Here is a 13,680-nt window from a genome sequence, read left to right on the forward strand (position 1 = left end):
GTATATCTAGCAATACAAAACGTTCCACTTGATGTTTTGAGAAAGGGGTCTGTCTCAGTAAGCTATATTTTCAGGAAGTGTAATTTAAAATCCTTCCCTAATGAAGGGGAAATGATCCAGGTCTGTGTCTATTACAACATGATAAAGCTCCACTGAAAGCACTACATATAAATGTGAAGTTACTAATTGGTAGTTAGCATAATGATTTTGTACAAACCTTGGCAATGGCATCTTAGTTCTTTCTAACCTCACCCACTCCAAGTAGGACATAACAGGAATGGTGAGAGGGGAGGCTGGAAGAGTTTGCACAGAGGAAGAAGACTTTGTCAAATATTATGTGTTTTGTCAATCAGTCTTCCTCACCACATGAAAGAGAACACTTTATATGAAACTCTTGCTGTTCAGGTGAGGAGAAGAGTACCAGTGAATATTAACTGACTGAGAGAGGATGGTGGTTCAGGCTCTGCCTTCCCTCCACTGTCTCTGGATCGGAGTTGGCTTATTTCTTATCAGCAGAGCAGGACCCTGTCAGCACGCTGCTCCCCATCCTGTAGGCGTATGCAGAGAGGCTCCAAAACTGGTCCTCCACAGCTCTGTTTAGTGTAAGCACTGGGGCAGGAGCTCTGTCTTTGGAAGAGCGAAGGGAAGCACAAAGGAATGATGGAAACAAAACAAAGCAAAAAGTGATTCAATGGCAGAAAAACTGCCAGACCTGTGTTAGTTTTTAAAGGGAAAAATTGGCACGACTGGTTCTGAAAATGCCAGGTCACTTCTTTGTTTTGATGTGTGCAGACTTAGCTGGAGAAAGGTCATATTGAGAGTGTGGGGTTTATATTTATCCATTTCACTTTTCCACTCTACCAAAATGCCTATATAAAACAGGGTAGAGAGGAGGGAAGGATATGCACTCAGTAAAGATACTTAATCTTTAATGATTCTGTCTGCCTTTTGGCTTTTTATGACACCAATATTCCTATTAGGAAATCTTTTTTTCTGTATGAGAGATTCATGCAAATAAGCAAGACGCCTGACCACAAGGGAAAGCCATTGAATTGACAAATCAAGGTATTCACAAATGCAAAAAAAAACCCCAAACCAAACAAAACCAACCAAAAAAGAGGAGTTCTTCCAGACCAGTTGTTGTTCATCCCTGGAAGAGCTATGGAGAGCAAGAATATTGGTATCCATTTTGACAAAGGACATTTTTAGGCTCTTCCTTCATAAAATCCTTGGAGTAATCCTCCTAAGCAGTGAGCTATGGGATTCCCAAGTGAAGTGTAGAAATCCAAGCATGAAAGATGACATGACCTTAAGAGGTGACTTAAAGAAGAAAGGACAGTTAATAAAGTGGAGCTGCTAAAGTGATGGCTTAAAAAAGCACTTCACCAAGCGTCTGGCATGCAGAGAAGTAGAACATCTCACAATGTCTGGGATCAAAAGGTAATGTTTTATCTGAAATCTTTTGGGTAGATTTATGATAAGTTCTTTGGCAGTCTCCATGGTTCTCAAGTCACTGATGGAAAAAACATATGCCCTGGAGAAGGAGAATCATGGATTAGAATAAGAACACGTAACAAATAATGCACAATTAAGCTGTATCTAGTTACAGCTATGAATCGTGAACAAATCTTCAGAGGAGTATGTAAATTGCAGAGGAAGTGTAAGCAGAAAAAAACAGGTTAGGGAATTCCATTCACTAACCTCCATCACTGCTTGTTGGTCAGGCAATCTTTGTTTGTCTTTGCTTTATCAGAAGTGATGGAGCTGTTCCATGTCTTTCACAGCACTGCCATTTGCTGCTGGTTTTTACAGCAAAGACTAAAAGCTCTTCAGTGTCTGTGATAATAAAAATATCTGATGTTTTCAGACTCCTGACATTTTGTTGGTAGTGTCATGTAGTGGTTTTATTTGGGACAAAGTTAACATATTAGCTTTCTGTAGGAGCTGGGAGTCTGGCAAAGGTGGAAGCTGCCTGCCCTGGAGACAACTCCCAGTGTGTAGCTCCATCAGTACTACTGGTGAGATCCAGATTGAAAGTGTGTGGTTGGGATTTAATGTGTTTAGTAACAATTAAATAACATACTTGAACTCCAGTAATGTTCAAAGGGTTGTAAGGAGATTTACCGTGATTAACATAGATGTAGAAGGGTTATTTTTGTCCTGTTAAGTACTGGTGTTTCCCCATGTAAATATGACAGGGTTGCACGCATGCTTTTTGCCGTTTCTAGTTTTTAAGTCAGATTAAATTCCTTAGATTTAACACTAGACTGAATTCAGGTAGCTAGAAACAGTGACTGGTGGTCTCTAGCTCTGCTCTGAAAGAGATTTTTGGTCACTTTGTCCCAGAGGGGGATTTTGCAGCATACCTGTAGGTCTAGGAAGAAATGGTATTATATAAAACAGCTACGAGGAGGCTCCCTAATCTACCTCCAATCCTGGGATTAAGGGAAACATCCGCTTTACTGCACAAGCAGTTTTGAATTAGAAATCCAACATTCTGCCACGCCTTTCTAGCCTGATGTCTCATCCTTCTTTTCTAAACACTACTCACATTCTGTTCAGTCTCACCAGAACTAAATGCTGAATACTAAATACTTGGATGTTAAAGTGCTTTCTATCAGAACATTTCTTACAGGTGAGTATTCTGAGGAGCAAACTGAATTTTCTCACTTGCTGTAGTGGCTGTAACATGAGGCAACAAACCAGTGGATGCTGCTGTCTTATAGCAGTTGCATGGTATCAGCTGAGCTTTTTGAAATGCTCAGTCTTTCAATTTCAATTGTCAAATCCTAAGAGTTCAGGTTCCATTACACTCCATAGCGGATAAAATGCTGTACAAAAACTGAAATGGATAAGTTTTTTTGTAACCTGTGAGGTATATCACTGATGATGGTCTTTACTATGGGGTCAATTCTCCTAGGGTTTGCAGTGCATTAAGAAATGTAATGATTACTGTTATTGAAACACCACTGTTGCCTTGTCTCACAGACTTTTATAGCTCATTTTAAAGGAGCAATAGCATCCAGATATTGTCCTGCTTTTCTACACAAGCTGACTTTGCTGGAGAGCTTCTAAAGCATTTTTTTCAGAGTCACACTTGCTGTCACAACCTAAACCCAGTGTGTAGGTATTTTAGCAAGCTGTGACTGGGTTCACAGGCTTCCCTAAGACTCAAGGGCATGGAGGTATTTTACTCTAAATTCTCTGCTTTATTACAGATTATGACAAAAATCATGGCTAGCAACTATACCTATGATTTATATTGCAAATATACATATATATATATATATAAATATGTATTGAGCTGTTAAAAATTCCTGGGAGCAATCAGTAGTATGGCAGCAACCAAGTAGGTGTATACTTGGTTGCTGCCATACTACTGAAATGCCTTTTCACTAATGAAGCAAACTTTCCAGTAAAACCACAGAAAATGTAAGTATGATGGATTATTTATATGCACATAAACAAATGTTTGCATTAATACCAGGATCCATCTTATTGGACAGATGTCAGAATGGGCCAAACCATCCCAGATGTTGGAGGAGACTGTCCTGGGTGAGGGTCCAAGATCTCTTAGAAAGTTTGTGTGAAGGGTTCATCCTGTTTAGGAAAGGAAAAGTATGTGCAGCATGCAAAGTTCTTGGAGTGAGAAATTGTGTTTTGGATAAAAATTAAGTCACATCAGACAGAAATAAGGAAGTGTAGGACATTACCACTTCAGCAGCCAATAGATGCTCTCAGGCCAATTATTATTTTTCTAGACCATTTTCTTTTTCCTGCAGATAAAACAGCTAATGGCAATTACCAAATCTTACTTCTTCAGGATGTTTCCCCTGTTTTTGGACTACTTTTCACCTTTTCAGATGATAAGTGGCTGCTGTGGTTCCTTGTTTTTGTGTTTATCAATGGTATTTCAGTGTGTCTCAAGTTTCTAGGTACCAGGCTGTGCTTTTCAGAGAGACCAGCTACACGTCTCAACAATGCTTCTGGTTCTCAGGTCTAGTTCCCAGGCACACCAGCATTTTCTCTGTCAGTATTTAATCAGACATTTCTTCTTTTAGTAATTTCCGCCCTCTAACCAGGTCACCTTTATGGCTGCTCACTTCACCTGAGTGTCCAGCTAAGACATGCACTGAGCCTCCAGCAATATTTTAATGTTTCTTGCCCTGGAGGAGATAGTGAGCCGTGATGGATGTGCCTGGGAAGGAAATTATGGAAACTGATTAATCTCTAACCTTGAAGCTTGACATTTTATGTTTTATCCTTTTGTATGTGTGCAGACTGGGGAGGGTGTTTGAATTTTGACTGACTGAAGATGAAATCCAAGGAGCCCTCCATTCTCACCATCATGGAGGGTACTCATCTGTAAAACTCGGCAGATAGATACCATAGTGATATATTCTTATATATTCTTCTCAGGGGTCAGTGACCTCTGCTCTTTGTAGACAGCTTCAGTCGTTCTACAGGAGGGCTCTTCAGTGACAGAGAAATTTGCTTTAAAAGTGTAGTTCAGCTTGGCCAAATGGTAGATCATTTCAGGGGAGAGAGCAAGGAAGAACTTTCCCCCCCTTCCCCTCTCTGTGGCTTCTGTTGCTTAGCAGACTTAGGAGTATTTAACTAACTGAACACGAAGGTTTTACACTGCCAGACCACACTGCTGCCAAAGTAGCAACAAATACTGCTTTAAGGACTTGATGAGGTGGATTTGAATTGCAGTCATGTATGGGAAAGTTAGGAAATGCTCTGGAATGTGAAGCTATGACAGTCCTTAAGGATTGGGTGTTGTATTTTTTTTTGTTTGTTTTACAGGAGTTCTGCCTCTTTCACTGTGCATCGTTTAACTCTGCCTCTTTCCTTAAAGAATATTTGGCACTGCTTGTCCTCTTTGGAGGACAAGAGGTAGAATTTCTGGAGGTTTTGTTTTGGTTTTAGTAGTACAAGATGTAGCGCAATCAGAACAACTGGAATTTAGGAAGCTGGAAAATCTGACTTTCAAGGACACGGAGGTTAATTTATAATGTGTGTGGTTTTCTTATGTACACAAAATGCATAGTCACTTCCTCTTTAATAAAACAAAAAATGCGTAATGAAGACATGACGAATTTTTTCCCTTTAATGGTCTTGAGAAGATAACGTCTCTGTCAAGCTTTGGAACTTTCTGTGATATCTTCATGATATTGCACAAGCTCCAGTGCATTTGAAGTGCAACAGATGTTTCCCCTCAGCTGTGTGCGGGCTCTCCTTCTGGAACAAGGCAAGCCCTTGAAAGTAGGGTAAACTAATTATAAATGTAGTTTTCTTGTTGGATTTAAAATTCCTTGTGGATGCGTAATAAGGAACAGCTCGGTGTAGAAGTCTGCCCTTAGATCCATATCTTCCCATTTATTTACAGGAGAGACACATACCTTCTGCACCAGTGACATTTCCCTAGCCCAGCCTTGGGGATTCTCAGTTTTAGTTGCTGGAGGGTAACGTGGTGGTTTCTGTGCTCTAGCTCTTCTTCCCAGGGTCGCTGTCTCTCGGTGGAGAGATGGGTAACAGCACTCCTTTCCTCTTGGTGGAGTTCAGTCTGTAGCCTCACAGTGGAAGCCATAGTGCTGTCCCCTTGACTCATGTATCTTCTTCCCATCTCTCCTAATTTTGTGCTGTGAAGCTCCTACTCTCCTGCAGGAGTGCAGACAATCAGCAGATGAAGTGACTGGACACCGTGCTCAGGGCTTCCTGCAGGGCATAGAGAGTGTCCCGTTCCTCTGGACATTTGCCATGTGGCTTCAGACCTTCTCAAGAAGCGTGGTGTCTGGAGTCAGTGAGGCTCAGATACCAAAATTCTCTGATTGTCAAAGATATAGAAGGCAGTATGTGAGAAGAAACAGAAGACATTGTGTAACAACCCTCTGGAGAGTATAACATAGTATTCCAGTCTTGTAAAACAATGTAAAAAGCCTAAACCCGCTGTGTTTGTGATGGTAGTGGAAATAGAAAGTAGTTTCTGTTCTGGTTTGCTGTAAACTTGAAATACACCTGCAGTTCTGCTGTTGATTGTTCTGATTAAAAACCATCCCAGAGAAAAAAATGTAAAGTAAATTTTGGCTTAAAAATAAAAATAAAATAAAAAAAAAGAGGGATGCCCAATTTTATTTTTGCCATGTCTTATGTATGCCTATCTGGGAAAAGTTGTCAGTAATAGTGACCCCATTTTAGCTCTAGAGTAAAATAAGGTCATGAGCAAGGACACTGCCAGTGACAAAAAGCAGGGCTAATTAGCCACAAAAAAGCCTTATGCATAGTTGATACTAACTTCTTGTGAAAAATCTTGTGAGAGTGTGTATGTGTTTGTATAAGTAAATATGTGAGTATATTTATGTATTATAATTATTACATAGAAGTTAGTAGGGCACACAATAACCTTGGAAAAGTGTAAAAATGTTAACGTAGTTTCTTGTTTCACAACCCTTTCTTAAAATTATGAGTTGCTGAGGCTCATAGAGGGACCATCTGGTTTAGTGCCAGAAATTGATGGGCATGGGTTTATATGGAATCATATAACTTCTTTTGAGTTTGTGGTTTCATGTTTTTCCACCCACAGACATGAGGGAAGAAATCAATTTTTTTTTTCTTTTTTTTTTTTTTTTATGACCACTGGATTTAGCAAGACAGTCTTTTCTGCTGATAATTTCTTTGGGGTATGAAGAGTATGTCATGTTTAAGTAAAGATAGCTTGCACCGAGGGCTTATTTTGCATCTAGAAAAGAAAACTTTGGAGTTGTTTTCCTCCTTGCTTAACAACTGTAATGAAACATTTTGTACTTGATACAGCTGTGTGCTTTTTATGAAGTCTGTCTAGCCCTTGAATGCTTGTTTTTTTTTCTGGTGAACATATTTGGTATAGCACAGCTAAAAAACCCCCCACACTGAATCTGTCGTAATTAGATTTTAAATTTCATATAGAAATACTTCAGGGTAACTAAATCTTTATCTTCTTTAATTAACAGAGGAGGAGCTCAGGAAGCTGAGAGAAGAAACAAACGCTGAAACGTTAAGGCAGGAGCTAGAAAAGGAACGGCAGAGGAGATTAGAACTAGAACAAAGAGTCAATGAAGTACTTAAAGCAAGGTAAGACAAACATCTTCACTGTAGAGCTGAAAGCCGCTTGAGATCTCTGACTGTCTCTGGAAGTGCTGGTAAATGCATATGTTTCTAGCCCAGGTGCTCTTAAAATAAATTACTGGTCACAGAGAGGGCAGCTGTCTGTGTTGTCCTGTGAAATGCCATAATTAACATCCATGGCCATGCATGCTGCTGTAGCTACAGAAGTGCCATGACACTTTCTAGCTGAGATATTTTTCTTTTCACCTCTTCTAGTGCTCTCCCTCTGGGATCTTACCTTCCTGGAGCTACTGAATGCCAGAGCCTTTGCCAAGCCATTGCATATGCTTATCCTTCTCAAAACCTGTGTCTTCTCCAGGCTGCCCAATCTTTGTTACTCTTATTCTAGCAGCAGCAAGGATGTCCCAGTGCCGCAGCAAAGGCCTAAATGTATATGAGTAACTGGAATTTGAGCCTTTCTTGCTGCTGCAGTGACAGATGGAAACACCTCTCCATGCTCCTAGGTCCTTTCAGCCTCAAGGGCATCCATCTTGATGATGCAGAGCATCACATTTGATGTTGTCTCTCCTTACTCTGCTTAACTACTGTTAAGTAGCTCTTAAGACCACAGCAGTTGCTTGGGGGCCTGGTTGTTCTAGACCCCTTGTGTATGTAGCTGCCTGTTTTATCTTCCCCAGCTGAGATCACTGGGCTGAGCAGCCAGATCTGTGGCTTGTCACCAGGCGCTGTCATCAGGAGACAGTGCAGGCTGAGTTGGTGATCACATGCTAAGCACTGCCACTTTCTTAGAGGTGACAAGCGAGAGCAGTCAGGCAAAATGTTTTGCTTGGATATGTGGTTTCCCAGTGCCATGCAAATTCTTCCTAGCCTCCGACTTCATTCTGTATTCAGGTGTAAAAATACCTTCCTTCTCAGGCCAGTCCACATCCACTGGTAGCAATGGAAGTAGGAGCTATTTATAGGAAACATGTGGGCCTAGTTTCTTTCTGTTCCCTGTCTCCCTGCTGCTCCCATGGAATCATAGAATTATTTAGTTTGGAAAACACCTTTAAGACCATCAAGTCCAACCACTGCCAAGGCCACCACTAAACCATGCAGTCCAGAGCCACATCTGCATGTCCCTTAAACACCTCCAGGGATGGTGACTCAACCACATCCCTTGGTAGCCTGTTCCAGTGCTTGAGAACCCTTTTGGTGAAGGAATTTTTCCTAATACCAAGTCTAAAACTCCCCAGTGCAATTTGAGGTCATTTCTTCTTGTCTTATAGCTTGTTACCTGGGAAAAGAGGCTGACTCCCACCTGGCTACAGCCTCCATTCAGGCAATTGTAGACAGCAATGAGATCTCCCCTGAGCCTCCTTTCTTCCAGGCTAAACAGCCCCTGTTCTCTCAACCACTTATTGTAGGCATACACACATACTTTATTTACGGGTGTCAGAAGGTATATTGTCGTCTTTCACTTCAGTCTCTGTTGGCAGACCTGTTATCCGTGAATTTATTTAACACTATGAATTGCTGGAGCTGTCTTCTTCTGGAAACTATGGAGACAACACATTACAGAAGTCCCCTCTTAACTCTAAAGAAGCATTTTATTTGCTTTCCTTTTTAACAGATTTTATAGTGCTTTCAAGAAGTGCCCCGTAGTTTCAGAATTGTAAGATTTGGTGAATTACTCTTCAGCATTCAGTTTATTTGCCATCTTTAATGAGTCCTTTCTTCTCTTACATCCTCTCCAGACTAAAGAGTTCCAGCTTTTCCACTGTCTCTTTAAGAGTACTCCATCCCCTTCATCAATTCAGTTGCCATTCTCTAACTGTTTTAAGAGTTTGAACAGTATTCAGAGTACTGGTGCACCAAGGTTTTAGATCATAAAAAATAGATTAGGACTTCTCTCTTATTCTCAGTACCCACCACAGTGGGATTTTTTTAGGTGATATTTCGTAGTGATGGTTTTCCAAAATCACTGGTTCTGTGCAGTGTTGGTCTGTGTGAAGTCTTTGGCCTGTGCTGCCAAGTCAGCTGAGAAGGACCTCTCCAAGGTCCTTGTGGAAGAGTCTGGTTCCCAAGCCACAACTGTGCAGTGGGAAGATGGCCCAGACTGCTCTGATCTGGACTTCTTTTGAGTGGCATTTTAAAGTTGCTTTTATAGCTGGGATGTGAGAGTGCATTTTCACTGCCTGTGCTGGTGGGTCTGGCTATGTGTCTGGGCTGCTGCTGCCTGTTAGAGTGGCCAGCTGAAGAGGAGAAGCTTGCATGCTGAGAGTATCAGTGGGCACAGTAACAGTTGTACAAAGCACTGAGCATTGTTTCCTGCTCCTGGTGGATGAAACTGATGCTTAGGGAAAGGATACTTTCCCACCTGTGACTTGCTATCTTGAAGTTGCTTGAGATGCAAATTCCACGTGCTTGTCTTTAGAGCTGGCACAGGCCTTCAGCTTTGACTCCAGGTCATGCACAGAGATGGGGGAGAGGGATCTCCACATGGCTGAGAGTCCTGGAGGAGGATGAGGAGCTCTCTTCTTCTGCGTGATGGCACTCGTCATTCTGCTCTGATTCAGAATAATAAGGCAGACTCAGAGTCTGATCTGGCCCACTGCAGCTTATCAGCACAGCTTTTACAGAGAAAAGAGATGGAAGGTCTTTGTTTATCAATATTTGTGTTTGACATCTGTACCTTGTTGGGCTGTGAGCAACAGCAAATCTCTAGCAGGAGTGACATGGCTAAATGAAGGTAGGATGATATGGCTCCCTGAGTGCCATTTAGATATCCTAAGGATTACATTAGTCCTGTCAGCTTGGGTATTCCACTTGGGGATTACATTCAGCCAATTATCCTCTCTACCAAAGTGTTTCTCTAACTGGTCTTACTACTATTTCAACCTCTTTGTGACAGGCAGGATGCGTAAGGTGACAACAAAATAAGACTTTGAATTTTTTTTCGGTTTTTACCCAGGAGGAGGACAATTTGTTTGTCCATGATTTTTCCTTAACTTGTGCTTCATTGTGTGAAATTCTTCTCTGCTTACTATATTTTGCACGTCATTGTGAACACGTAAAAACACTTTTATTAGGACTGTAGGGGTAATGTTGGCTTACACAGTCAGATATGTAATAGGCCATATTTATGCCTGATGGAAATTTAATTTTATTAAGCAAAGTAACTGCAGCAAGTTCTGTCTGGTTATGTCAAATTCACCCTGCTTCTGAGGTAATTAGCCTTAGCAGTTTTAAAATAGATATTCATATGTCCCCTGGTAGGGGAGAGAGCAGCTTTGTGGTACTGAGTTGAAGGCTGGGGTTTGCCTGTACTGTTCTTTTTGCTTGCAGAGGTAAACTGCTAGTGAAAATCAAACTATGCCATGGTATAAGAAAGAAATTATTTTAAAAGTTGAAGTATTCAAAAGTGTTTATGAAACAGATAATACATGTATCAATATAAAACATGATGAAAAATGTTTGGCAAGGAGAAAACAAGTTCAAAATCTAATTTTTTTTTTTTTTCTAGTGAAGAACATGGGCTTCCTTCATTGAGGTCACATTTGTGCACAGGGAAGAGGGTAGAGTGCAAGAGGAGGATTTTTGGTGCTTTTGTTTGTCATGGTGTTTATTGTTTGTTTATCTGATTATTCAGAAATACAGTGGTCTCAGCTGAAGTTTTCCACAGATACAGTTCCGAACATCCCAGCATTTGGTATGGCAGCTGAAGTTTATGACATATTGCGAGCAGAATGATGCATAAATAATCTGGAATAGTTTGTGTGAGCTGTAACTGCCATATTTTGCAAATTGTGATCTACAGTCATGCAGAAAAGAAAAATAACAAAAAGTTTTGCAACAGCACTTACCAGCAGCTTGTGACTTATGCAGCACACCCTGTTATTATTGTGAACTATTACATTATATTATTAGTATCATTGTGAACTATTTTTACAGGGACCAAATAAGCAATGCTTCTGCATAAATCACTGTTCCTTCATTGTAGATGAGAATAGCAAGGGCTTCTGAAATGTTTGGCGTATTTTAATGGAAGGAGTTGGAAAGCATGAAAATTATTTGACTTGGTTTTTTAACAGCTCTTCAGGGTAAGAAGCCATGCATATCTGAAAGATACGTTTTTAAACTGAGCTAAGAAAATACCTGCTTATTTTTGCATGTATGAGGTTGCAATGTGATTTTGATGGAAGTACACACAGGTATTTCCTGGTACTATATTCAGGTTGCTTTTAGCAGTAGGAAAAGTGTTAACAGCCTTGAATGTCTTCTGCAGCAGTGGTTGAAAAACTAGTGGTGGGTTGCTTGTGAACTTGGAGTTAGCCTGTGGGAAAATTGCTTTGAATATGTCTGAGAACATCATGGCAGTGACTGCACCTGTTGTGTCCAGCAATTTTGGTCTGTATCCAGTTTTTTGGGGCAGTCTGTTGATTCACAGATACCTCTACTTGCAGTTGTATTCAGGGCTTAATATGCACAAACAAAAATGTTTATTTTAGGGAAATGGTTTTCAGTGTCTAGGTTCCCTTAACTTTTGTGTTATGCTTGCAAATAAATAATTAAATAACACTTGGGAGCTGTTCTGTGGGGCAGCACTGAATGGGCACTGCATCAGAGTGTGCTAGTTGCTTTTGAGAGGTACGTGTGTCCTGGTCATGAACAGCTCTAATATTCATTAATATTAATGCTACCCTGACCTCTGTATATTAAAATAAAAGAGAGAAAAACAAAAAAGACAGTTTGTGTTTGTCTCCTCCATTGCCTGAGGTTGCTCTTATCTGTTTCAAACAGCCTGTGCTTTAAATGGCTGCAATCTCTAGTTGCATAAAGATGACCCAGCTTCATGTTGGGGATGTGTTGGTGTTACCATTTACACCCTTTTTCTGGGTGGAAAGTGTGTCCAAGAGGAATTAATGCAGCTTGTTCTCTTAGGTTCAGGCTGCGGTTAGGAAGCCCACATAGGAACACAGTGTTGTTCTGGGAACTGTTTATGTTTTTCAGCCTTTTAAATCATCTCTGGCATGAAGAGTGGTTCAGAAACTTGGAAAGATAATTTCTTCCTTCTGTTAGTGGTCTTGATGAACTGGATGCTTTTACATGACCTGGTTTTGGAATTGAACTTCCCAGTAGGTGTGCAAGCCCAAACAATGAATTCTGAGCTTCCTGTCACAGATCTGTCTGAAGTGGCTAATTATAACCTGATTCACAGGTGCAGTAATGAGCTGTCATTAACCTGATGATTCGTAAAGGTCAGGTTCTTCACGGGGAAGAAGTAACAGGCAGATGGCAAGTAAGATATTGCCAAAAAAATGAAACAAAAGCACCAAGAAGGGCCAAAGCCCACTGTCATGTGCTCCTGATGGAGCCCAGTAAGGCTGCTGTACAGAGCTACTTCTTGATGAGATTTTCTTGATCTTTTGCCTAAGAAACGTGGGGAGTAATGACGCTGTGCTGCTTTTGAAAATACATCCCAGCATGTCAAAGGAAGGCCCAAGCTGAAGGCTCTGACAGCTGACAGTGGTGGGATCTTGTCTTGGCTCTGTCCCGGGAGTTCTGGTGTGACACCACCCCAGTCAGTGCCTCCACACGGCTGGAATGGGTTGAGTAACTGGCTCCTGCCTGCTTTTAATGACCACATTCTTTGCACCTAAATGTGGCTGCAGCTTCCATGAAGCACAGTCCAAACAGATTTCAGTTGAAAATGCTCAATATATGGTGTAACCATCTTGTGTGTGGCTGATAGAGGAAAACAAGACACCACTGGATAAGAGTTGGTGCAGATTTGATCATGTTTATTGCTGTCTGTCTTTTGAGAGCTGGAAATGGAGGAGATGCAATAGTATGGGAGAAGAAGCAAGGATAGGAGGAGTTTTTAGGTAAGGAACCTGTGGCTTATATAGATGCTGGGGTAAAATGGCATGGAAACCAAAGTTAAAGTTTAGCTGAAGAAAATAAACTGAATTTCAGATGACTTCAGATGTATTTGCAGAGTTGCTGCAAATACAGAAGCCATGGGGAAAAGTCCTGACAAATCATGAAAGCAAGTGTCTTTCAAAGCAAAAATGATTGATTTCAGCTCATTAACACCAATAAATGTTGGGCTGTAATTCATAAATCAGTAAATTACTTCTAAATGTTCTTTTAGAAATGAAAAAGGATGTGGAAAGCTCATTAGGGATCAAGAATGCTTAGGAAGGAAGGGAGGTAACAAGTTCTGTAGTTTCTCCATCATGTTCGTTGATGTGTGGTAATGTTGAGCAGCACACAGTAGTAATGACCTTCTCCGTGTGCAGGCAGTACAGGGACATCTTTTCCTAATGTCCTTTCTAGAGGAACAGCAGGAGAGAGCTGTATGTCCAGCTGTATTGCTGCAATCTGCCCAGTGCAGTGGGATCCCTCTTCTTGCTCTTCATTTGCTAACCATGTTTCACTTGGTTCCCTTTCTGAGGAGCAAAAGATGAAAGGAACATTTGAAAGTGCTTACATTGCCTGATAAATGAGTGATCATGAAATTGCACAACTGACACATTTATTTCAAGAAGTAATCTTTTCAATCATACAACTCCCTGTGAAGTAAAGCTT

At 40.9% G+C, this 13,680-nt stretch overlaps 1 protein-coding gene across 5 annotated transcripts in view; it reads left to right on the plus strand.

The window, feature by feature from the left end:
- Positions 1-13,680, plus strand: part of GRAMD4 (GRAM domain containing 4) — a 75,775-nt gene that overhangs the window by 38,496 nt on the left and 23,599 nt on the right. For all 5 annotated transcript variants that reach the window (XM_041405337.1, XM_041405336.1, XM_041405335.1 and 2 more), the window contains one exon: positions 6,993-7,113. In XM_041405337.1, the coding sequence (XP_041261271.1) occupies positions 6,993-7,113 (121 nt within the window). The remainder of the gene's footprint in view (positions 1-6,992; positions 7,114-13,680) is intronic.

Source organism: Onychostruthus taczanowskii, unplaced genomic scaffold (genome assembly GCF_017590055.1).
Source record: "Onychostruthus taczanowskii isolate IOZ18803 unplaced genomic scaffold, ASM1759005v1 scaffold23, whole genome shotgun sequence".
NCBI lineage: Eukaryota > Metazoa > Chordata > Aves > Passeriformes > Passeridae > Onychostruthus > Onychostruthus taczanowskii.